The sequence below is a fragment of the Petromyzon marinus genome, chromosome 59 (genome assembly GCF_048934315.1).
Source record: "Petromyzon marinus isolate PM22_M1 ecotype Great Lakes invasive population chromosome 59, UKy_Petmar_22M1.pri1.0, whole genome shotgun sequence".
In the NCBI taxonomy this organism is placed as follows: Eukaryota; Metazoa; Chordata; class Hyperoartia; order Petromyzontiformes; family Petromyzontidae; genus Petromyzon; species Petromyzon marinus.
The window spans coordinates 4,253,160-4,279,296 of NC_133725.1; the positions used below are offsets into that span (position 1 = coordinate 4,253,160).

Here is a 26,137-nt window from a genome sequence, read left to right on the forward strand (position 1 = left end):
TCTCTATGGGTCTCTCTGTATCTCTATGGGTCTCTATGTATCTGTGTGGGTCTCTATGTATCTCTATGGGTCTCTATGTATCGCGATGGGTCTCTATGTATCTCTGCGAGTCTCAATGTATCTCTATGTATCTCTATGGGTCTCTTAGTAGCTCTATGGGTCTCTATGTATCTGTGTGGGTCTCTATGTATCTCTATGGGTCTCTATGTATCGCTATGGGTCTCTATGTATCTCTGCGAGTCTCTATGTATCTCTGCGAGTCCCAATGTATCTCTATGGGTCTCTATGTATCTCTATGGGTCTCTATGTATCTCTATGGGTCTCTATGTATCTGTGTGGGTCTCTATGTATCTCTATGGGTCTCTATGTATCGCTATGGGTCTCTATGTATCTCTGCGAGTCTCAATGTATCTCTATGGGTCTCTATGTATCTCTATGGGTCTCTTAGTAGCTCTATGGGTCTCTATGTATCTGTGTGGGTCTCTATGTATCTCTATGGGTCTCTATGTATCGCTATGGGTCTCTATGTATCTCTGCGAGTCTCAATGTATCTCTATGGGTCTCTATGTATCTCTATGGGTCTCTTAGTAGCTCTATGGGTCTCTATGTATCTCTGTGGGTCTCTATGTATATCTATGGGTCTCTATCTCTATGGGTCTCTACGTATCTCTATGGGTCTCTTAGTAGCTCTATGGGTCTCTATGTATCTGTGTGGGTCTCTATGGGTCTCTATGTATCGCTATGGGTCTCTATGGATCTCTGCGAGTCTCAATGTATCTCTATGGGTCTCTCTGTATCTCTATGGGTCTCTATGTATCTGTGTGGGTCTCTATGTATCTCTATGGGTCTCTATGTATCGCTATGGGTCTCTATGTATCTCTGCGAGTCTCAATGTATCTCTATGTATCTCTATGGGTCTCTTAGTAGCTCTATGGGTCTCTATGTATCTGTGTGGGTCTCTATGTATCTCTATGGGTCTCTATGTATCGCTATGGGTCTCTATGTATCTCTGCGAGTCTCTATGTATCTCTGCGAGTCCCAATGTATCTCTATGGGTCTCTATGTATCTCTATGGGTCTCTATGTATCTCTATGGGTCTCTATGTATCTGTGTGGGTCTCTATGTATCTCTATGGGTCTCTATGTATCGCTATGGGTCTCTATGTATCTCTGCGAGTCTCAATGTATCTCTATGGGTCTCTATGTATCTCTATGGGTCTCTTAGTAGCTCTATGGGTCTCTATGTATCTGTGTGGGTCTCTATGTATCTCTATGGGTCTCTATGTATCGCTATGGGTCTCTATGTATCTCTGCGAGTCTCAGTGTATCTCTATGGGTCTCTATGTATCTCTATGGGTCTCTTAGTAGCTCTATGGGTCTCTATGTATCTGTGTGGGTCTCTATGTATCTCTATGGGTCTCTATGTATCGCTATGGGTCTCTATGTATCTCTGCGAGTCTCAATGTATCTCTATGGGTCTCTATGTATCTCTATGGGTCTCTATGTATCTCTATGGGTCTCTATGTATCTGTGTGGGTCTCTATGTATCGCTATGGGTCTCTATGTATCTGTGTGGGTCTCTATGTATCTCTGCGAGTCTCAATGTATCTCTATGGGTCTCTATGTATCTCTATGGGTCTCTATGTATATCTATGGGTCTCTATGTATCTCTGTGGGTCTCTATGTATCTCTGTGGGTCTCAGTGTCTCGATGCATTCAGAGTACGCGCCCTGCTGCTGTAAATTTTCAACGTTAACGATAAATCGCCCCTTTGTTTCCTCGGCGATTCAATAATTGAACACGAAACGTTGCCGTTTGTGAACATTGCTGGAGCGCAGAGATGCGACGCAAAACAATTTCAAGGTGGATTTTTTGATTCCCTTCCCCCCCCCTCCTACTGCCTTTTGATCTCATCCGTTCGCAAGCCGAGTCCGTTAAGACTCTAAACGTTAGTTTTTAAAATAAACAGGTCCTTGCAGGGTGGGCTGGTAGGAACATTGGAATTTTTTTTACACCCCAACAGCACGAGATTTCACTTCGTTAAAGGTATTGAAAGGAGACGGACGGACGCATTAATCTATTGCTGGCTGGTACACTCAGTTTACAACTTCGCTCCTACCAGTATAACATCACAATAACTACTTAAAATAATAACATCACAATAACTACACAAAGGCCTGTTTTAAAATCGGCACGCAACTTTCCCGACCCAATAATATACACTGCCCCTGCTCGTTTATTTCCCGTGATGGTTTGAGGAGGTGGTGGTGGTGGTGGCGGCAGCGGCGGACGAGGTGATGGGACGCCGGGGTGGGGGGAGTTCTGCACCAGCGGTTGGCACTTTACACCCGAGTTGGGGATCGAACCCAGGTGGTTCTCGCTGCGAGGCGCAAAAGTCTCCCGCCGCGCCGCACGAACGTGTCGAATCCTTCCTCGCCAGGTCCGCGGGTTTTTTTCCCATCAGCCCCTGTTCTACCTGGCCACCTTCCCTGCCGCGGCGATGTCGCGCATCAGCCCAAAGCTTCGGTCGAGTCTCAAAGGAATTCTGATGTGCGACAGAGTGTGAGCGGGAGAGAGAGTGTGAGAGAGAGTGTGAGAGGGAGAGAGAGTGTGAGACAGAGTGTGAGCGGGAGAGAGAGCGTGAGGGAGAATGAGAGAGGGAGAGAGACCGTGAGACAGAGTGTGAGCGGGAGAGAGAGCGGGAGAGAGAGTGTGAGAGGGAGAGAGAGCGTGAGGGAGAGTGAGAGAGTGTGAGAGGGAGAGAGAGCGTGAGGGAGAGAGAGCGTGAGGGAGAGTGAGAGAGAGTTAAAAAGTGAGCGAGAGAGAGAGAGCGTGAGGGAGAGTGTGAGCGGGAGAGAGAGCGTGAGGGAGAGTGAGAGAGTCTGAGAGGGAGACAGAGTGTGAGAGGGAGAGAGAGTGTGAGACAGAGTGTGAGCGGGAGAGAGAGCGTGAGGGAGAGTGAGAGAGTCTGAGAGGGAGACAGAGTGTGAGAGGGAGAGAGAGTGTGAGACAGAGTGTGAGCGGGAGAGAGAGCATGAGAGAGCGTGAGACAGAGTGTGAGCGGGAGAGAGAGCGTGAGGGAGAGTGAGAGAGAGTTAAAAAGTGAGAGGGAGAGAGAGCGTGAGAGAGCGTGAGACAGAGTGTGAGCGGGAGAGAGAGCGTGAGGGAGAGTGAGAGAGAGTTAAAAAGTGAGAGGGAGAGAGAGTGTGAGACAGTGTGAGCGGGAGAGAGAGCGTGAGTGAGAGTGAGAGAGTGTGAGAGGGAGCGTGAGACGGAGTGTGAGCGGGAGAGAGAGCGTGAGGGAGAGTGAAAGAGTGTGAGAGGGAGAGAGAGCGTGAGGGAGAGAGAGCGTGAGGGAGAGAGAGCGTGAGACAGAGTGAGAGAGGGAGAGAGAGCGTGAGGGAGAGCGTGAGTGAGAGGGAGAGAGAGCGTGAGGGAGAGAGTGTGAGGGAGAGCGTGAGAGAGAGTGTAAGGGAGAGCGTAAGGGAGAGCGTGAGAGAGAGTGTGAAAGAGTGTGAGAGAGAGCGTGAGGGAGAGCGCGAGAGAGTGAGTGTGTGAGGGTGTGAGAGGGAGAGAGAGCGTGAGAGAGAGCATAAGGGAGAGTGTGAGAGAGAGTGTGAGGGAGAGCGTGTAAGAGAGTAAGGGAGAGTGTGAGAGAGTGTGAGAGCGTGAGAGAGTGTGAGAGCGTAAGGGAGAGCGTGAGAGAGAGTGTGAAAGAGGGTGAGAGTGACAGAGAGCGTAAGGGAGAGCGTGAGAGAGTGTGAGAGTGTAAGAGAGCGTGAAGGAGAGCGTGAGTGAGAGTGTGAGAGGGAGAGAGCGTAAGGGAGAGCGTGAGAGTGTGAGAGAGTGTAAGAGAGTGTGAGCGGGAGAGAGAGCGTGAGGGAGAGTGAGAGAGAGTTAAAAAGTGAGAGGGAGAGAGAGCGTGAGAGAGCGTGAGACAGAGTGTGAGCGGGAGAGAGAGCGTGAGGGAGAGTGAGAGAGAGTTAAAAAGTGAGAGGGAGAGAGAGTGTGAGACAGTGTGAGCGGGAGAGAGAGCGTGAGTGAGAGTGAGAGAGTGTGAGAGGGAGCGTGAGACGGAGTGTGAGCGGGAGAGAGAGCGTGAGGGAGAGTGAAAGAGTGTGAGAGGGAGAGAGAGCGTGAGGGAGAGAGAGCGTGAGGGAGAGAGAGCGTGAGACAGAGTGAGAGAGGGAGAGAGAGCGTGAGGGAGAGCGTGAGTGAGAGGGAGAGAGAGCGTGAGGGAGAGAGTGTGAGGGAGAGCGTGAGAGAGAGTGTAAGGGAGAGCGTAAGGGAGAGCGTGAGAGAGAGTGTGAAAGAGTGTGAGAGAGAGCGTGAGGGAGAGCGCGAGAGAGTGAGTGTGTGAGGGTGTGAGAGGGAGAGAGAGCGTGAGAGAGAGCATAAGGGAGAGTGTGAGAGAGAGTGTGAGGGAGAGCGTGTAAGAGAGTAAGGGAGAGTGTGAGAGAGTGTGAGAGCGTGAGAGAGTGTGAGAGCGTAAGGGAGAGCGTGAGAGAGAGTGTGAAAGAGGGTGAGAGTGAGAGAGAGCGTAAGGGAGAGCGTGAGAGAGTGTGAGAGTGTAAGAGAGCGTGAAGGAGAGCGTGAGTGAGAGTGTGAGAGGGAGAGAGCGTAAGGGAGAGCGTGAGAGTGTGAGAGAGTGTAAGAGAGTGTGAGAGGGAGAGAGAGCGTGAGAGAGAGCGTGTGAAAGACTGTGAGTGTGAGAGCATGAGTGAGAGTGTGAGAAAGTGAGTGTGTGAGAGGGAGAGAGAGCATGAGAGAGAGCGTGAGGGAGAGCGTGAGAGAGTGTGAGTGTGAGAGCATGAGTGAGAGTGTGAGTGAGAGCGAGTGAGAGCGTGAGAGAAAGAGAGCGAGAGAGAGCGTGAGAGAGATAGAGTGAGCACCACATCGGTTTAAAAAAAACTAAATCTACATTTCGGAAATGTGTCAAGGTTAGGGTCCGAACCCGTGCAGTAGAATACGCCGCTGATCCCGTCAAGGAGTGTAGACCATCATCACGAAACTCTCCGCTCGTCCCTTGCAGCGGCAGTGGCAGCTTTTGGCTGCTCAGCCATCGCATGAAGACGGTGGTCACCGCATCACACACGGCACTTTTAGATGCGCTTCGGCGGCCGTCTGGAACGCTCTTCCCCTCCGACATTGGGAAGCCGCTGGGAGCTGTGCACGTTTGAATCATCATCGTCGTCCAGATTGACGAACTAATTTATTTAAAACTGCCTTAGTAATATCAGGTCACGTAACAAAAAATGTGCCAGTTAGTTACTACTGTTGGAAAGAAAACCTCAAACATTTCGAATTTAAGTGGAGGCACTCCTCGACTTACGAACGTTCGACTTAGGAACTTTCAGGGATACGAACAAACCTGGTCCGTACATCACATTGCCTGCTCGGACACAGAGTCGTAAGTTCAACCGCCGCGCAATAGATTACGGTGGTGGCATCTACATCTCCAGAACGTGAAGAATCAGTGGCGTCTACATCTGCAGAACATGAACCAGTGACATCTACATCTGCAGAACATGAACCAGTGACATCTACACCTGCAGAACATGAACCAGTGACATCTACATCTACAGAACATGAACCAGTGGCATCTACATCTACAGAACGTGAACCAGTGGCATCTACATCTGCAGAACATGAACCAGTGGTATCTACATCTGCAGAACATGAACCAGTGGCATCTACATCTACAGAACGTGAAGAACCAGTGGCATCTACATCTGCAGAACGTGAAGAACTAGTGGCATCTACATCTGCAGAACATGAAGAATCAGTGGCGTCTACATCTGCAGAACATGAACCAGTGACATCTACATCTGCAGAACATGAACCAGTGACATCTACACCTGCAGAACATGAACCAGTGGCATCTACAGAACGTGAAGAACCAGTGGCATATACATCTGCAGAACATGAACCAGTGGTATCTACATCTGCAGAACATGAACCAGTGGCATCTACATCTACAGAACGTGAAGAACCAGTGGCATCTACATCTGCAGAACGTGAAGAACTAGTGGCATCTACATCTGCAGAACATGAAGAATCAGTGGCGTCTACATCTGCAGAACATGAACCAGTGACATCTACATCTGCAGAACATGAACCAGTGACATCTACACCTGCAGAACATGAACCAGTGGCATCTACAGAACGTGAAGAACCAGTGGCATCTACATCTGCAGAACGTGAAGAACTAGTGGCATCTACATCTGCAGAACGTGAAGAACCAGTAGCATCTACATCTGCAGAACGTGAGGAAGACAGTGGCACCAACATCTGCAGAACGTGAAGAACCAGTAGTATCTACATCTGCAGAACGTGAAGAACCAGTGGCATCTACATCTGCAGAACATGAAGAACCGGTGGCATCTACATCTGCAGAACATGAAGAACCAGTGGCATCTACATCTGCAGAACGTGAAGAACCAGTGGCATCTACATCTGCAGAACGTGAAGAACCAGTGGCATCTACATTTGCAGAACGTGAAGAACCAGTGGCATCTACATCTGCAGAACGCGAAGAACCAGTGGCATCTACATCTGCAGAACGTGAAGAACCAGTGACATCTACGTCTACAGGAGATTATACAACTTTCAAAGCCATTCCCTGTGTTTAGTGTACATGTCGTACAAAACGTTTGGAATCGACGGGAGTAAAGTTTGGACTTATGAACGAAATTGACTTACGAACAGACCTCTGGAACCTAACCCGTTCGTAAGTAGAGGACTCCCTGTACTGCGACGTCTCACCGGTGATTACAACCAGCTTCACCAGGCGACTTGGCAGAATTCTGAATAATTGACCGTACCGGGTGGTGGTGGTGGTGGTGGCGGAGGTGGTGGTGGCGGGTTAACGACACATTGCCATTCACGCGATGTAACCCACATTTTTCTTTTTTGATCACGAGCGACTTCGTACTCAAGCTCCACTCGCATTGGACAGTCTCTCCCGAGGGTGAGTGTGACCCACCATCCCACCCATATCACACGCAGAGAGCTGACGCGCGAACCGCCTGATCAACGTGTCCGGTATTCCTCTCTCGGGGCGACTCAGCGGCAGCACCGCGACGTCACGCCGACGTTTCGTTCTCATCGCATAATCCTGACGGGCGTTAAAACTACGTAACAAAAAAACTGAACTCTCCAATTTTATTTGTTTTACATTTTTTTTTTACACCAGATAAGCCCCCCCCCCCCCCTGGTTATCACAAATGATAGCTCAACGAAGTGGGCTTATCATCATCATCATCATCGTGATCAACTTGGTGGTGGTGGTGGTGTGGGAATTTACAGCAGCGGCCAAATACACCCGAAATGTGGAGGGGGAAATTGCGGAGGGCCCGGAGAGAGAGAAAAAAAAAAAGTCATGCCGCACCCCCCCCCCCCCCCCCGTTTACAGACTGACAGGCGGGCAGTGCCGACGGGAACGAACGGTGCAAACGCTTTCAAGCTTAGTTGGCAAAGCATTAAAAATAAACCAAAGGAATAACGGCGGTGGTACGAACGAACAGACAAGAAATACAACAAAAAACTCCCGCGCGCGACTCGCTCTGCCAACGCCGCTGGATCAGCCGGCGGCGTTGTGCTGCGTCGAGAGACAATTAAGGCGGTGACAGCTCACGTCTTCATTTCGGGCGGAGAGCCGAATTGCAGAAGACTTCCTTAATTATTGATGAATGAATAATGACCCCCACCATCACCACCACCACCATCCGGGGCCCGTTGCACTCTCAAGTTGAAGGTGACTGGGTGGGTGGGTAGGTGAGTGGACAGGTTGGTGAGTGGGCAGGTGGGTGAGTAGGCGAGTAGACAGGTTGGTGAGTGGGCAGGTGGGTGAGTAGGCGAGTGGACAGGTTGGTGAGTGGGCAGGTGGGTGAGTAGGCGAGTGGACAGGTTGGTGAGTGGGCAGGTGGGTGGGTAGGCGAGTGGACAGGTTGGTGAGTGGGCAGGTGGGTGAGTAGGTGAGTGGACAGGTTGGTGAGTGGGCAGGTGGGTGAGTAGGTGAGTGGACAGGTTGGTGAGTGGGCAGGTGGGTGGGTACGTGAGTGGACAGGTTGGTGAGTGGGCAGGTGGGTGGGTAGGCGAGTAGACAGGTTGGTGAGTGGGCAGGTGGGTGAGTAGGTGAGTGGACAGGTTGGTGAGTGGGCAGGTGGGTGAGTAGGTGAGTGGACAGGTTGGTGAGTGGGCAGGTGGGTGAGTAGGTGAGTGGACAGGTTGGTGAGTGGGCAGGTGGGTGGGTAGGCGAGTGGACAGGTTGGTGAGTGGGCAGGTGGGTGGGTAGGCGAGTGGACAGGTTGGTGAGTGGGCAGGTGGGTGAGTAGGTGAGTGGACAGGTTGGTGAGTGGGCAGGTGGGTGAGTAGGTGAGTGGACAGGTTGGTGAGTGGGCAGGTGGGTGAGTAGGTGAGTGGACAGGTTGGTGAGTGGGCAGGTGGGTGGGTAGGCGAGTGGACAGGTTGGTGAGTGGGCAGGTGGGTGGGTAGGCGAGTGGACAGGTTGGTGAGTGGGCAGGTGGGCGAGTAGGTGAGTGGACAGGTTGGTGAGTGGGCAGGTGGGTGGGCGAGTAGACAGGTTGGTGAGTGGGCAGGTGGGTGAGTAGGTGAGTGGACAGGTTGGTGAGTGGGCAGGTGGGTGAGTAGGTGAGTGGGCAGGTGGGTGAGTAGGCGAGTGGACAGGTTGGTGAGTGGGCAGGTGGGTGAGTAGGTGAGTAGACAGGTTAGTGAGTGGGCAGGTGGGTGAGTAGGCGAGTGGACAGGTTGGTGAGTGGACAGGTGGGTGAGTAGGTGAGTAGACAGGTTGGTGAGTGGGCAGGTGGGTGGGTAGGCGAGTAGACAGGTTGGTGAGTGGGCAGGTGGGTGAGTAGGTGAGTGGACAGGTTGGTGAGTGGGCAGGTGGGTGGGTAGGCGAGTGGACAGGTTGGTGAGTGGACAGGTGGGTGAGTAGGTGAGTAGACAGGTTGGTGAGTGGGCAGGTGGGTGGGTAGGCGAGTAGACAGGTTGGTGAGTGGACAGGTGGGTGGGTAGGCGAGTGGACAGGTTGGTGAGTGGGCAGGTGGGTGAGTAGGCGAGTGGACAGGTTGGTGAGTGGGCAGGTGGGTGAGTAGGCGAGTGGACAGGTTGGTGAGTGGGCAGGTGGGTGAGTAGGTGAGTAGACAGGTTAGTGAGTGGGCAGGTGGGTGAGTAGGCGAGTGGACAGGTTGGTGAGTGGACAGGTGGGTGAGTAGGTGAGTAGACAGGTTGGTGAGTGGGCAGGTGGGTGGGTAGGCGAGTAGACAGGTTGGTGAGTGGGCAGGTGGGTGAGTAGGTGAGTGGACAGGTTGGTGAGTGGGCAGGTGGGTGGGTAGGCGAGTGGACAGGTTGGTGAGTGGACAGGTGGGTGAGTAGGTGAGTAGACAGGTTGGTGAGTGGGCAGGTGGGTGGGTAGGCGAGTAGACAGGTTGGTGAGTGGACAGGTGGGTGGGTAGGCAAGTGGACAGGTTGGTGAGTGGGCAGGTGGGTGAGTAGGCGAGTGGACAGGTTGGTGAGTGGACAGGTGGGTGAGTAGGTGAGTAGACAGGTTGGTGAGTGGGCAGGTGGGTGGGTAGGCGAGTAGACAGGTTGGTGAGTGGACAGGTGGGTGGGTAGGCGAGTGGACAGGTTGGTGAGTGGGCAGGTGGGTGAGTAGGCGAGTGGACAGGTTGGTGAGTGGGCAGGTGGGTGAGTAGGCGAGTGGACAGGTTGGTGAGTGGGCAGGTGGGTGAGTAGGTGAGTAGACAGGTTGGTGAGTGGGCAGGTGGGTGAGTAGGTGAGTGGACAGGTTGGTGAGTGGGCAGGTGGGTGAGTGGGCAAGTAGGTGAGTGGGCAGGTGGCTGGGTGGGTAGGTGATTGGGCAGTTGGGTGAGTGGGCAGGTGAGTGAGTGGGAAAGTAGGTGAGTGGGCAGGTGGCTGGGTGGGTGAGTCTGTAGGTGAGTGGACAGGTGGCTGGGTGGGTCTGTAGGTGAGTAGACAGGTAGGTGAGTGGACAGGTGGGTGAGTGGGCAGGTGGGTGAGTGGGCAGGCGGGTGAGTGGACAGGTAGGTGAGTGGGCAGGTGGGTGAGTGGGCAGGTGGGTGAGTGGGAAAGTAGGTGAGTGGACAGGTGGCTGGGTGGGTGCGTAGGTGAGTGGACAGGTGGGTGAGTGGGCAGGTGACTGGGTGGGTGGGTGGTTGGGTAGGTGGATGAGTGGGTGCGTGGGCAGGTGGGTGAGTGGGCAGGTGGTTGTGTTGGGTTGGTGGGTGGGTAAGTAGGTGAGTAGGCAGGTGGTTGCTTAAGCGCGTATGACCACCCTCATCGAGACAGTTATACCGATGTGTGAGAGGTAGGAGAGTGCGTGGAGGGAAGTAGAGTAAGATGAGAGGGGAGAGGCAGGTTGCTTCGGGTCCACGGAGGACCACGAAGCCGATCGTTGCAATCTCACGGTTGGCCCCGCACCTCCGATTAGCGCGGTTGGCCACGTACGGTGCGAAAGAAGTTCAACACACGCACGTGCACACCGCCCATAGACTCAACACCGCACCTCCGATTAGCTCGGTTCGGCTATGCGCGGTTGCGAAAGAAGTTCAGCGTTCGTACGGTAACATTCGAATATAGAGGGACAAAACGGTGAACGATCACGTGACTTTTTCAGAGGGAGGGGGGGGGTAGCCTAAAGCGGAATGAAAACGGTGACGTGGCGGTGCCATGGTGGCACATCACGAATGCAAGAGGGCAAAGCGAACGCTGACGCTCACTCACGGCTTCCGCCCACCCGACTACGGACTCACTTGCTCACCCACCCGCCCGCTCGCCCACTCACCCGCATGCTAGCCCACTCACCCGCTCGCTCACCCACTCACCCGCTCGCTCACCCACTCACCCGCATGCTAGCCCACTCACCCGCTCGCTCACCCACTCACCCACTCGCTCACCCACCCACCCACTCGCCCACCCGCTCGCTCACCCACCCACCCGCTCGCTCACCCACCCACCCGCTCGCTCACCCACCCACCCACCCGCTCGCTCACCCACCCATCCGCTCGCTCACTCACCCATCCGCTCGCTCACTCACCCATCCGCTCGCTCACTCACCCGCATACTAGCCCACTCACCCGCATGCTAGCCCACTCACCCGCTCGCTCACCCACTCACCCGCTCGCTCACCCACCCACCCGCTTACTCGCTCACCCACCCACCCGCTTACCCGCTCGCTCACCCACCCATCCGCTCGCTCACTCACCCGCATGCTAGGCCACTCACCCGCTCGCTCACCCACTCACCCGCTCGCTCACTCACCCGCATGCTAGGCCACTCACCCGCTCGCTCACCCACTCACTCGCTCGCTCACCCACCCACCCGCTTACTCGCTCGCCCGCTCGCTCACCCACCCATCCGCTTAACCACTCACCCACTCACTCAGCCGATCACTCACCCACCTACTCACTCACCCATCCGCTATGGACAGTGTTGAGTCTATGGTGCCGTTTTGAGTCTATGGTGCACTGTTGATTCTATGGGCAGTGTTGAGTCTATGGTGCAGTGTTGAGTCTATGGGCAGTGTTGAGTCTATGGTGCAGTGTTGAGTCTATGGTGCAGTGTTGAGTCTATGGTGCAGTGTTGAGTCTATGGTGCAGTGTTGAGTCTATGGGTAGTGTTGAGTCTATGGGTAGTGTTAGCCACTGAGCCAGCCGCCGAGCCCGTCACCGTAATCGGAGTCGACACCAACACTTGGCTCATTTCACGCTCCGCTGGAGCTCCGCTCTCGTCACACCGAGCTTCCCGCTAACGCCGCTGGCGGCGGCGGCGGCGGCAGGCCGGTCCCCTTTCCTTCGCACGTCCCCCCACCACTGCCCCCACTGCGTTTATCGCCGTGCTCCGATATCATCGGCAACTTCCGCTCGCTCGGCTTGTCCCGGCCCGGCCCGGCCCGGCGGTTCACAAGGGTGGTCAAGGGGAACGCCACGGTGGCTAGGAGATGTTAACTACCTCGCCTGTTGTACAGAAGGTCGTTGGTTCGATCCCGACCCTAACACCTGCAGCTGTATATTTGGTGTTTGCTTGTCTCTCTCTCATCATCATCACGGTGGCTAGGAGATGTTAACTACCTTGCCTGGTGTACAGGAGGTCGTGGGTTCGATCCCCACCCTGACGCCTGCTGCTGTATATTTGTAGTTTGCGTGTCTCTCTCTCTCTCATCATCATCACGGTGGCTAGGAGATGTTAACTACCTCGCCTGGTGTACAGGAGGTCGTGGGTTCGATCTCGACCCCGACGCCTGTTGTACGTTTGGAGTTTGCGGCGTCTCCCTCTCTGTCACCGTGGCCGCGTGGATTTTTCTCCGGTTTATCCTCCCCCTTAATTTAGAATCGACATCGCCACGCGTGCCGATTATTTGGGAACAACTTCGTTGAGCTATCGTTTGTGGTAGGCAGGTGATCGCTTCTGACAAAAGAGCTAGGCAGCAGCTCATTGAGGCCTTACCTGGCAAAATAAAAAGAAATAGCTTAGTAGAATGAGAATAAAATAATAAATTGATAAAATAAAATAACACAATAATATTCTCACGACGTTTCGGCCACAACACAAGCGGCCTTCATCAAGTGAAGGGACGAGACTGTCTGGAGGACAGCGCTGTCCTATTTTATCAATTTATTATTTTATTCTCATTCTACGTGACTTTACCGAAAGAACCAAAGAAGATGAATCCTTGCAGTCACGAAAGCTTTAAATCGAAAAATAGCTTAGTAGTTTAGTCTATGGGTCTCTATGTATCTCTGTGGATCTCTCTGGGTCTCTATTCATAGCTATGTGTCACTATGGGTCTCTATGTATCTCTGTGTCTCTGTGGGTCTCTATTCATCGCTATGTGTCACTATGGGTCTCTATGTATCTCCATGTGTCTCTATGGGTATCTATGTATCTCCATGTCTCTATGGGTCTCTATGTATCTCCATATGTCTCTATGGGTCTCTATGTAAGTCCATGTGTCTCTATGGGTCTCTATTCATCGCTATGTGTCACTATGGGTCTCTATGTATCTCTGTGTGTCTCTATGGGTCTCTATTCATCGCTATGTGTCACTATGGGTCTCTATGTATCTCCATGTGTCTCTATGGGTATCTATGTATCTCCATATGTCTCTATGGGTCTCTATGTATCTCCATGTCTCTATGGGTCTCTATGTAAGTCCATGTGTCTCTATGGGTCTCTATGGGTCTTTATTCATCTTGATGAATCTCTGTCTCTTAGTGTCTCCATGTGTCTCTATGGGTCTCTATGCATCTCCATGTCTCTATGGTCTCTATGAGTCTCTTCATCTTGATGAATCTCTGTGTGTCTCTTAGTGTCTCCATGTATCCCTATGGGTCTCTATTCATCTCTATGTGTCCCTATGTGTCTCTATGGGTCTCTATGTATCTCCATGTGTCTCTATAGGTATCTATGTATCTCTGTGGGTCTCTATGGGTATCTATGCATCTCCATGTCTCTATGGGTCTCTGAGTCTCTATTCATCTTGATGAACCTCTGTCTCTTAGTGTCTCCATGTATCCCTATGGGTCTCTATTCATCTCTGTGTCCCTATGTGTCTCTATGGGTCTCTATGTATCTCCATGTGTCTCTATAGGTATCTATGTATCTCTGTGGGTCTCTATGGGTATCTATGCATCTCCATATGTCTCTATGGGTCTCTGAGTCTCTATTCATCTTGATGAACCTCTGTCTCTTAGTGTCTCCATGTATCCCTATGGGTCTCTATTCATCTCTGTGTCCCTATGTGTCTCTATGCATCTCCATGTGTCTCTATGGGTATCTATGCATCTCTGTGGGTCTCTATCTATCTCTATGGGTTTATATGTATCTCTATGGGTTCATATGTATCTCTGTGGGTCTCTATGCATCTCTATGGGTCTCTATGTATCTCTATTGGTCTCTATGTATCTCTATGGGTCTCTATGTATCTCTATGGGTCTCTGTGTAAGTCCATTTGTCTCTATGGGTCTTTATTCATCTTGATGAATCTCTGTCTCTTAGTGTCTCCATGTGTCTCTATGGGTCTCTATGCATCTCCATATGTCTCTATGGGTCTCTATGCATCTCCATGTGTCTCTATGGGTATCTATGCATCTCCATGTCTCTATGGGTCTCTATGTATCTCCATGTGTCTCTATGGGTCTCTCTGTAAGTCCATGTGTCTCTATGGGTCTCTATGCATCTCCATATGTCTCTATGGGTCTCTATGCACCTCCATGTGTCTCTATGGGTATCTATGCACCTCCATGTGTCTCTATGGGTCTCTATGCATCTCCATGTGTCTCTATGGGTCTCTCAGTGTCTCTGTGCACTGAGAGAACGTGGCTGCTGCTACCTTAAATCTCCACGTTGATGTTAAGCCACCACTTGCTTGAGCTGTCATTTGTGATCATGCACGGAGCTCAGTGGGACCTTACACGTGGCGGAAGGGTCGCGAGTCGATCGAACCGCGGGGGGTTGTGGAAATTCCACGTTGCTATGGCAAGGCCGCGGGGTCTTCCCGCAGGACAGCCACCGCGGCTGTGCACGGTGTGAAGCGTTGATCATTTTACGGCGACGGTGGTGACGGCAGTGATGATGATGTTTGCGATGACTATGGTGATGACAATGTTGATGGTGTTGATGACGACGACGATTTAGACGAAGTTGATGACGATGCTGAGGATGTTGATGATGACGACGACGATTTAGACGAAGTTGATGACGACGGTGATGACAATGATGATGATGACGACGATGATAATGACGACGATCATGGCGAAGTTGATGACGACGATGACAGTGTTAATGATGACGATGCTGATGACGACGACGACGACGATGTTGATGACGACGGTGATGACGACGACGGCGATGACGATGTTGAGGACGACGACGACGACGACGATGTTGACGGCGACGATCATGATGACGGTGTTGATGACGCCGACGATCTTGACGACGATGACGACCACCCAACCCAACCAGGTCCCCGAGGAGAGCGTCCATTGAAAACTGCGATGTCCGCCTGCGAGCGTCGGACATCGCTCACGAGGCGTCTGGACGAGACCCGAAGCTCACGGGGTTCGCCGATGACGACGACGATGACGACGACGACGACGGCGACTCGGAAGACCTGGGCATTGGTGGGCTTCCTCCACCCTGCCTCAAGCAGGTCAGCTCACGGGCACGCCGTGGGTGGCGAGGAGATGTTGACTACCTCGCCTGGTGTACAGGAGGTCGTGGGTTCGATCAATACCCTGACACCTGCTGTTGTGTATTTGGAGTTTGTGTGTCTCTCTCTCTCATCATCATCATGGTGGCTAGGAGATGTTGACTACCTCGCCTGGTGTACAGGAGGTCGTGGGTTCGATCAATACCCTGACACCTGCTGTTGTGTATTTGGAGTTTGTGTGTCTCTCTCTCTCATCATCATCATCACGGTGGCTAGGAGATGTTAACTACCTCGCCTGGTGTACAGGAGGTCGTGGGTTCCATCCCGACCCTGTGACGCCTGCTGCTGTATATTTGGAGTTTGCGTGTCTCTCTCTCTCTCATCATCATCACGGTGGCTAGGAGATGTTAACTACCTCGCCTGGTGTGCAGGAGGTCGTGGGTCCGAACCCGACCCTGACGCCTGCTGCTGCTGCTGTATATTTGGCTGCTGCTCTACATTTCCACGTGGTGATGATGACGATTGTGACGAGCCCACTTCGTTGAGCTATCATTAGGTGTGGCCAGGTCGCTTCCGAAAAAGAAGCTACATAGATCAGTGGGGCCTTGCCCGGTAAAATAAAAAAAAAATAGTTCAGTCGAGTTTTAGTTTCGCCGCTCCGTCGCGGGAGGTTCGGGGCACGAATCTGGCGTCCACGACCACCTTGCACACCGGGCGAAGTAGTTAACATCTCTTAGCCGCCGTGGCGAAAGGCGCGAGCAAGGAGGGGCTGGCGCCTTTAACGGTGACCCCTCTCACTCGTCGCCCCCAACACTACCCCCCCACCTCCACCCCCCACCTCCCTCCACCTCCACTCCACCTCCACCTCTATCCTCCCCGCCTCCACCCCCTGCCCCCTCCACCCCCCCCACCTTCCCCCATCCCCCCGCCCCCCTCCACCCCCCCCGCCCTTCTCCACCCCCCCCGCCCTTCTCCACCCCCCCCGCCCTTCTCCACCGCCTCCCCCACCTCCACCCCCCCTCCACCTCTATCCTCCCCGCCTCCACCCCCTGCCCCACCCCCCCCACCTTCCCCCACCCACCCGCCCCCCTCCACCCCCCCCGCCCCTCTCTACCCACCCCCCCCCCCCCTCTCCACCCCCCACCCCTCTCCCCCCGCCCCTCTCCCCCCCCCCCCCCCCCAGGTGTACCCCAGGTTCTCCAGGCAGTTCTCACACCTGCGTGTAGTGGAGCGGGCAGCTCGACTCTTCCTGCGCTTCCTGGGACTCCGCGGCGACGCCTCCCTGCGCATGGGCCCCACGGAGTTCCGCACCTTCAGCAGGTGGGGGGGGGGGGGGGGGGGGAGGTGTGGGGGGGGGCTCGAGCTGGGGGGAGGGGGCGACGTGGTGGTGGCGGTGGCCGAGTGGCCGCTCACGGCCAACGACACCGGCGACGGTTTTCTGAAAAGGGTCCTGGGCCTCACCTAGGTCGACTCGGCCTCAAATGAGCACCTGGTGCGGTGTGTGTAGTAAATATTCGCCACTGGGGGAGACAAAGGCGGCCGGGGGCGTGGTGCTGGGCCACCCACCCCCTCGTGTGCCACAGTGCCGGCCTTCGTAGGTGCTCGTTAGCAGCACTTGCCCCTTACAGGCTGCTCAGGCTATACGGGGGATCTTTGTGTTGGTGGCGGCAGTGGTGACGGGGGCAGTGGTGGCGGTGGTGGTGGTGGTCGTGGTGGTGGTGGTAGCGCTGACGGTGCTTGTGGTGATGGTCGTGGTCGTGGTTGTGGTGGTGGTGACGGTGGTGGTGACGGTGGTGGCGGTGGTGGTGGCAGCGGTGCTGGTGGTGATGACGGTGGTGGTGGTGGTGCTGGTGGCGGCGGTGGTGGCGGTGCTGGTGGTGATGACGGTGGTGGTGGTGGCGCTGGTGGCGGTGGTGGTGACGGTGGTGGTGGTGGTGCTGGTGGTGCTGGCTGTGGCGGTGGGCGACCGCGCTCGTTATAAGACGGATCTGTCGCGATCGTGGGGCTCCGGTTGAAGCAACAGAGCCTTCTTCCATAATTCATCTGCCCCCCCCCGGCCTCATTTCATCTTCATTTGTTGGCTCATCAAAGATGAACGGCTGTGCCTAATCATCGCCCAAGGGGGCTGGGAGTGGAGGGAGCGAAATCGGATGTTTTGTAACCAAGCTGTTGGAGAAAGAGAGATGTTGCTGCCATCATTATTCAGCATTTGTTATTCAAACAAAACAAAAACTCTTCGTTGGTTCTTTCGGTAAAGTCAGGCACGTCGCCGACAGAGATTTGAAGCTCTGTCGTCCCGACAGGTTTGTACCTTTCACCTGAAGACGGCCGCTTGCGTTGTGGCCGAAACGTCGTGAGAATTTTATTGTGTTATTTTATTTTATCAATTTATTATTGTATTCTCATTCTACGTGACTTTACCGAAAGAACCAAAGAAGATGAATCCTTGCAGTCACGAAAGCTTTAAATCGAAAAACAAAAACTATTTGAACATTTTTTTTATTTTGCCAGGTAAGACCCCCCCCGCCCACCTGAGCTGTATGTAGCTTTTTTTCAGAAGCGACCTCACCACAAAAGATAGCTCAACCAAGTGGCTTATCATCGTCGCGTGGAAACCTACAGCTGCCAGATACTCTAAACGCGTGGTGATGCCGCTTCTAAATGTGGAGAGAAATCATCGGAGGTACCCGGAGAAAAATCCACGCAAGCCACGGGGACAGAGAGAGACACGCAAACTCCAAATATACAGCAGCAGCTGTCAGGGTCGGGATTGAACCCACGACCTCCTATACACCGGGCGAGGTAGTTAACATCTCATAGCCACCGTGGCGTCCGGCTACCACCAGCCGTCGCCAGGCACGTCGCCAGGCACTGCGAACATCTTGTTTTATATTTTGTTATTTTATTGTTTCCCTTCTACGTGACTTCACCGAAAGAACCAAGAATATCTTCCCTCTCGTCTCGGGCCTTGAACACGGCGATGCGACGTCGCCGTTCTCCAGCGGCAGCGGTGGTGCCGCGCGCCGAAGCCGTGGCGAACGGGCACGCTCTGCCCATCACGTCACGCCCCCGTGGCAGGCGGAGGATGACGTGCGACGCGCATCGCCATTTTTGCCCGTCGAACGCAGACGGTCTCGAGGCGGGCAAAATTACGGTGCGCGGCATCGCGCCCGCGGCGCTTTCGCGTGCGCCGCTTCTGCGTCCGTCTGGAACGCTCTCTTCCCCCTTGCGATATTGGACAGCTCCATGGGAGCCTACGCGCTGTTAAACCTAGATTGTGAACGCACGCCTTTCGGACTGGGTACGGTGCCAAAGAAGTTCAACATACACACACGCACACGCACGCAGCAATGATGATGGCTCGTGGCCACCTGGATCTTCTTGTCGGCCCTCAGGAACTGCAAGCTGTGCACTCCCAGCATCAGCATGGCCTACATTGACATCCTCTACATCGACGTAACGCGACGCTGGAACTGCACGGCACTCCAAGAGACGGGTACCACGCCGGCGTCGACATCATCGTCACGGCCAACGATCATCGTCACCGCCAACGATCATCGTCACCGCCAACGATCGTCGTCACCGCCAACGATCATCGTCATCGTCACCGTCACCAACATGACGCGTCGTTTTATTGCCGTGCCGTCCTCGCTCATCACCGCGATCGTCGACCGTCATTTCTCGTCGTCATCATGATTATTATAGTCACGAGATTAGTGTAATCATGATTATTATAATCATGAGCAGTGTCCTTTATCTTGTGATGGTAGGCCTAGCGGGTGGGTGGGTGGGCGCATGGGCGGGCGGCTGCGGTGGGTCAGCGGGTGAATGAATGGGTGATTAATTGGGGGGGAGTGGGTGAGTATGTATGTGAGTGGGCGTGCGAGTGAGCGAGTGGGTGAGTGGGTGGGGGAGTGTGGGTGAGCAGGTGAGTGAGTGTGTGAGTGGGTGAGTGGGTGGGTGAGCAGGTGAGTGAGTGGTTAAGTGAGCGAGTGGATGAGTGGGTGGGGGAGTGTGGGTGAGCAGGTGAGTGGGTGAGTGTGTGAGTGAGTGGTTAAGTGGCTGAGTGGGTGGGGGAGTGTGGGGAGCGGTAGTGTAGTCGCGGTCAGCGCTACGCTGCGCCCCGAACCCGGCGACCCGAGTTCGATTCCTGCTCACGGCCAACACCAGTGACGATTATCTGAACCGGTCATGTGCTTCCCCTAGGTCGACTCAGCCTCAAACGAGTACACGGTGCGGTGCGTAAACAGAGAGGCGGCCGAGCGTGGTGCTGGCCACCCACCCGCTCATGTGCAATGCCGGTAGCCTTCATAGGTGCTACTCGCTAACAGCACTTGCCCCGGCAGTCTGTTACAGGCTATACGAGGAATATTGGTATTTTGAGTAGGTGGGTGGGTGAGTGGGTGAGTGGCTTAGTGGGTGAGTGGGTGAGTGAGTAAGTGAGTGGGTGAGTGACTTAGTGGGTGAGTAGGTGAGTAGGTTAGTGGGTGAGTAGGTGAGTGGCTTAGTGGATGAGTGAGTAGGTGAGTGGCTTAGTGGGTGAGTAGGTGAGTGGGTGAGTGAGTGGGTGAGTGACTTAGTGGGTGAGTAAGTTAGTGTGCGAGTAGGTGAGTGAGTGGCTTAGTGGGTGAGTAGGTGAGTGGATGAGTGAGTAGGTGAGTGGCTTAGTGGGTGAGTGGGTGAGTAAGTGAGTGGGTGAGTGACTTAGTGGGTGAGTAGGTTAGTGTGCGAGTAGGTGAGTGACTGGCTTAGTGGGTGAGTGAGTAGGTGAGTGGGTGAGTGAGTAGGTGAGTGGGTGAGTGAGGTGAGTGGGTGAGTCGGTGAGTGAGTAGGTGAGTGGGTCAGTGAGTAGGTGAGTGGGTGAGTGAGTAGGTGAGTAGGTGAGTGGCTTAGTAGGTAAGTGAGTAGGTGATTGGGTGAGTATGTGAGTGGGTGAGTGAGTGAATGCGTGAGTGGGTGGGTGAGTGAGTAGGTGAGTGGGTGAGTGGGTGGGTGAGTGAATGGTTGAGTGGGTGAGTGAGTGTGTGAGTGAGTAGTTAAGTGGGTGAGTGTGTGAGCAGGTGAGTGGGTGAGTGAGTATGTAAGTGGGTGAGTGAGTAGGTGAGTGGGTGGGTGAGTAGGTGAGTGGATGAGGTGAGTGGCATAGTAGGTGAGTGAGTAGGTGATTGGGTGAGTGGGTGAGTGAGTATGTGAGTGGGTGAGTGAGTGAATGCGTGAGTGGGTGGGTGGGTGGGTGAGTGAGTAGGTGAGTAGGTGAGTGGCTTAGTAGGTAAGTGAGTAGGTGATTGGGTGAGTATGTGAGTGGGTGAGTGAGTGAATGCGTGAGTGGGTGGGTGGGTGAGTGAGTAGGTGAGTGGGTGAGTGGGTGGGTGAGTGAATGGTTGAGTGGGTGAGTGAGTGTGTGAGTGAGTAGTTAAGTGGGTGAGTGTGTGAGCAGGTGAGTGGGTGAGTGAGTATGTAAGTGGGTGAGTGAGTAGGTGAGTGGGTGGGTGAGTAGGTGAGTGGATGAGGTGAGTGGCATAGTAGGTGAGTGAGTAGGTGATTGGGTGAGTGGGTGAGTGAGTATGTGAGTGGGTGAGTGAGTGAATGCGTGAGTGGGTGGGTGGGTGAGTGAGTAGGTGAGTGGGTGATTGAGTGAATGGGTGAGTGGGTGGGTGAGTGGATGGTTGAGTGGGTGGGTGAGTGAATGGTTGAATGGGTGAGTGAGTGAGTAGTTAAGTGGGTGAGTGTGTGAGCAGGTGAGTGGGTGAGTGAGTATGTAAGTGGGTGAGTGAGTAGGTGAGTGGGTGGGTGAGTAGGTGAGTGGATGAGGTGAGTGGCATAGTAGGTAAGTGAGTAGGTGATTGGGTGAGTGGGTGAGTGAGTAGGTGAGTGGGTGAGTAGGTGAGTGGCTTAATAGGTGAGCGAGTAGGTGATTGGGTAAGTGATTAGGTGAGTGAGTAGGTGAGTGGGTGAGTAGGTGAGTGGCTTAGTAGGTGAGCGAGGTGATTGGGTAAGTGATTAGATGAGTGAGTGGGTGAGTGGCTGAGTGAATGAGTAGGTGAGTGAGTAGGTGAGTGAGTGAGTAGGTGAGTGGGTGAGTGAGTGAGTAGGTGAGTGGGTGAGTGAGTGAGTGGGTGAGTGAATGGTTAAGTGGGTGAGTGGGTGAGTGAGTAGGTGAGATGGGATGTGGTTGGGCACATTGTGGGAGATTTTTTCACCGGCAGCGAACTGCATAGGGGGGGGGGAGGGTGGTGGGGGCTGGCGTGAAAATGAATCTGAGGGTCTCCCGACGTGCTATTTGAGCGTTTAACTAGCGTGAATTATTGTAAATGATCCGTGCGTAAAAAAATCGCAATTGCTACAAATTACTGATTTCATCAGAGGTGGAGTCCCCCCCCCCCCCATTAAAGCTGTTAATTTGTGCCATCCTAATCGGCTGCGAAGATCTTTACCGCGAAGAACAAGGAGCGCCCTTCCTCTCCGAAATCAGGAAGCCACCGAGAGCTACGAACTTTGAAAGCGTCATCTCGATTGACAAACTCACTTCTTCAGAACTGCTCTCGTTGTGTTCAGTTTATTGTCCTTCCCCCCCCCCCCCCCCCCCCGTCGCCTCCGGTTAGCACGGTTTGCTACGTACGGTGCGGGAGGAGTTCAAAGCAAAGACAAAGATCCCCCCCCCTGACTGTTGGGGCAAGTGCTGCTTGCTAGCGAGCACCTTTGAAGGCCGGCACTTTGGCACGCGAGGGGGGGGGGGGCGGGTGGCCGGCACCACGCCCGGCCGCCTTTGTCTCCCCGGCGGCGATGTTTACTACACACCGCACAGGGGAATTCATTTAAGGCTGAGTTGACCCCACAACCCCCACCCCCCCCGTGTCACCCCCCAACCCCCACCTCACACCCCCCCCCCCCCTGCCCCCCCCGCCCCCCAGGCATGAGCTTCCAGGCGTTTGTGGACGCCTTCCGCCAGGTTGCCGGCCGGCGCTTCCCCTCGCTGCCGCTCAGCCTGCAGGTGGAGGCGCTGGTGGAGCTGTGTGAGGGACGCATCGAGAACGCCTCGCGACGGAGGGGCCCTGCTCAGCCTCAGCCTCAGCCTCCTCCTCCTCCTCCTCATCCTCCTCCTCATCCTCACCCCCGCCCGCCCCACACTCATCCGCCTCATCGCCGTCACCTCTCTCCTCACCGCCGTCGGCTCGCCCATTCGCCGGCCCGCCAGCCGACCTGCCCGTCGGCCGCCGGCGGTGTCGCCGAAACCGCCACCGCCGCCGCCGCCGCCACCACCCGCAGCGGCGGCGACACCGCCACCCACGCCACAGCCTACAGCGGTGCGGTCAACACCGCCGGCGCTCGCGAGCAGCCAAGCCCAAAGTGACGCTCATGCCAGGCCAGGCTCCCGCGCCGACGCCTTGCTGCCGGCGTCGCTGGAGCCGCGCGGGGCAGGCGGCCTTTCGCTTCACCTCTTGACCTCGGCCGCAGCCTTGGAAGCCATCGACGGGCACGCGGAGTTTCCCCGTCGAGCACTCGTTCCCGCCGCTCCCAAAAAAAAAAAGAAAACACCGCTTGTTTTATTTGGCTCGTGCGTGCGAGCGAGCGTGCGAGCGAGCGTGCGAGCGTTTATCAGAGCGGGATGGTTTAAGAGTCGGAGCTCGCCGCCGATTGCATCGTGAGCTTTCCCGCGGGGAGAGAGAAGGGAGGGGGGCGCCTGGGTAATGGAGGGGGGGCGAAGGCAATGCTGATTCTATGGCTCCCCTAAGCCACTTGAGAGCGAAAACACTTTTAACTGGTTAGACAAAAGAAAAATTACTTTGACGTTTAGTTTGTGAATAACCCATGGTCGACATGCCTATGTGTCTATGCAAATCTTCGGGCCCCGATATGAGTCTACGCGTCTATATAAGTATTTGGGTCTCTATGCGAGTCTATGGGTCTCTGTGAGTCTGTGGGTCTCTATATAATATTTGGGTCTCTATGTAAGTCTATGTGTCTCTTGTGAGTCTACGGATCTTTATGTGAGTCTATTGGTCTCTGTGAGTCTATGGTTCTCTATGTGAGACCAGGGCTTAATTTCAGTCGGGTCTGTCCAGATCAGTCAATATTCATGTACCCGGCACACCACATCCAGTACACCATCTCACTCTGTAGCTGTGGCCAACTACAAGTTTAAGGGCAACCCACTTCAGTCAATCAGCGGCCAGGAAACTATTCGGCAAGCATTTTTGTTATAACTTTACCAGGTGTAAGGACCCCACACCGAGGCGCTACGTAGCTCTCAGAAGCGACAGCTCGACAAAGGTGGCGGCTCGTCATCGTTGTCATCCTCGTCGTCGTCATCATCATCCTCAATCGATAATCATCGTCATCGCGTGGGAATTTACAACGGCGGACGAAACACTCAACGCCGCTCCGTCGCCACGAGCCGATCGCATTCCTTCACCACCGTTGAGCTTCTTGGGGTTGGCCAAACCTCCAAGTAGAGGACCACAGAGCTCGAGCAAATTGCCCGCGCCGGATCCCGGCTGCCTGTTTTATCCCCTGCTTCAGCGCCGCTGATTCACGGCGCTTTTGGGTGTTGGCGGCGGTTATTGGCAGCGTTGATGGTTTGAGTGTTTCTGGTGGTGGTGATGGTGGCGATAGAGGTGGTGGAGGTAACGGTGGCAGTTGTTTTGGTGGCGGTGGTAGTGGTGGTGGTGGCGAACGAGATGGAGCAGTCGGGTGCGCCGGAGCGGGATACTGTAGTTCCGTAAGTTCCGGAACCGAGACCAGCCTTCATCCAGCAGTGGTGAGCCAACAGCTGATGCGATGGATAATCTGTGAGATTTAGCGGCAACTTTTCATCTCTTGAAGCCTCTCGTTCTCACAATGCGGCGATTTTCGAACGTACCAAGTAGCAGACATTAGCCGTGCCAGTATTCATCCCTCCCACCACTCTTAATTGCTACGATAAAGCAGAGGGAGACACGGGGGGGGGGGGGGGGTGATAATGTAAGGCCTCTACCGCTAATAGCAAAACTGGCTACTCAGTTGGGAGTTTACACAAAAAGCATTACCTCCCTGCTGGGCAGGCTACTTCTTGTTGTCATACGGCTGCTAATGTAGACACTGAGCCAACAGCTTACAATGTCACATTCAGCTGGTCAAGCCAGCAGACAACCGCGTCGAGAGACAGCGGAGTTGTGTCATCATCATCATCATCGCTGTGATGTCTCCATTAGTCTATGCGTTTCTATGGGTCTCTGTGAGTCTACGGATCTCTATGTGTCAGTTTGTCTCTATTAGCCTGGATCTCTATGGGTATCTATGAGTCTCTGAGTCTCAATTAGCCTGGATCTCTATGGGTATCTATGAGTCTCTGTGAGTCTCAATTAGCCTGGATCTCTATGGGCATCTATGAGTCTCTGTGGGTCTCTGTGGGTCTCTATGAGTCTGGATCTCTATGGGTATCTATGAGTCTCTGTGGGTCTCTGAGTCTGGATCTTTATGAGTATCTATGAGTATTTTGAGTCTCTATTTGTCTGGTTCTCTATGGGTATCTGTGAGTCTCTGTGGGTCTCTATGAGTCTGGATCTCTAAGAGTATCCGAGTCTCTGTGAGTCTCTATTAGTCTGGTTCTCTATGGGTATCTATGAGTCTCTGTGGGTCTCTATTAGTCTGGATCTCTATGGGTATCTATGAGTCTCTGCGTATCTCTATGAGTCTGGATCTCTAGGGGTGTCTATGAGTCTATTATTCTTCTGTCGTACGGCTGCTGATGTAGATGCAGTGCCAGCAACTTAAAATGTCACATTCAGGTGGTCAAGCCAGCAGATAACCGCGTCAGGAGCAGAGTAGTGGTATCGTCGCTGTGATGTCTCCTTCGTATTTGTGGATTGGCAGGGCATTGCGTTGTTACATGTTGCACTACGGCCTCTGTTCTGGATGACCACAGTCGCACACCACCACCACCACCCACCACTACTACCGGAGAGTTTTTAATTTTCCACTTGTGCATCAGGTATCATCCCGCATCTGCTGCTGCCACGATTTGTGTGCGGATGACGAATGCACCAGGTCACACTCTCGCAACTGAGGCTCCATCCTGACTGACCTCTTTTGAGTCTGGTTAAACAAAATAAACGTGAGCGTGCAGTGCAACTCCGCCGTTCATCTGGCCGGAAGGTTGCACGAAGTTCAAATCCTGGTTGGGGGTTCAACTCGGACCATCATCCCTCCCTCGATAAAAAACAAAAACAAGCACCACTTTGTGAGAAAGTCAACAGCACTTATCCTCTTCTGAATAGACTCTGCCCCGCCATAGCAATGTGTAATTCTCACCACTGACTTTTGCGGGTCCGCACCTCGGAAATGAGCATGGTTGACGTACGCACGGAGGCGCCACTGAGCAACGGGAAATCAACGGCGACTTGAACAGCGACTACGGTCACGCTGGCACGCAGAATCAGCGTCTTTATTTACGCCGCCGGAGGGGCAAATCCGATGAGCTACGAAGCTCTTTTTCTCACAGATGGTCCAGTATGGCCATGGGGTCAGAAAGTTACAACGGCCAACGCGTTATACACGGGAGTAAGACCGCGTCGTTTCCGGTAGTTGATCATTCGCGAAGCACGCGTGCGGCGCGCGTTGGTAATTCGCCAACGAGCCGGATCGCCGCGCCGGGCTGTCCAATGTCGGCACGGCCCGCGCCCAAAACGACGACCCGGTCTCGTGGCGGCGCGCGTGGCGAGCGTCGGGCGCCGACCTCCGGACCCGTCGCTCGGGACTTCACCTCGTTTGTTGCACCCTGCGCAAAAAGCCCAACGCTCTCAGGAGGAGTTTTGATTTAAAGCTTTCGTGACTGCAGTAATTCGTATTCTTAGTTTTTTTTTCGGTAAAGTCACGTTGAAGGGAAACAACAAAATGATTAAAATATATATAAAACAATAAAAAAAATTCTCACGACGTTTCGACCATAACTCAAACGGTCGTCTTCAGG

The 26,137-nt window shown here is 53.9% G+C and overlaps 1 protein-coding gene across 3 annotated transcripts in view; it reads left to right on the top strand.

The window, feature by feature from the left end:
* Nucleotides 1–25,409, top strand: part of TTLL11 (tubulin tyrosine ligase like 11) — a 111,600-nt gene extending 86,191 nt beyond the window's left edge. For all 3 annotated transcript variants that reach the window (XM_032976537.2, XM_032976536.2, XM_032976534.2), the window contains exons 9-12: nucleotides 15,003–15,189; nucleotides 16,373–16,509; nucleotides 18,585–18,685; nucleotides 22,101–25,409. In XM_032976537.2, coding sequence (XP_032832428.2) covers nucleotides 15,003–15,189; nucleotides 16,373–16,509; nucleotides 18,585–18,685; nucleotides 22,101–22,540 — 865 coding nt within the window. In that variant the 3' untranslated portion in view covers nucleotides 22,541–25,409. The remainder of the gene's footprint in view (nucleotides 1–15,002; nucleotides 15,190–16,372; nucleotides 16,510–18,584; nucleotides 18,686–22,100) is intronic.
* The last annotated feature ends 728 nt before the right edge of the window (nucleotides 25,410–26,137 follow it).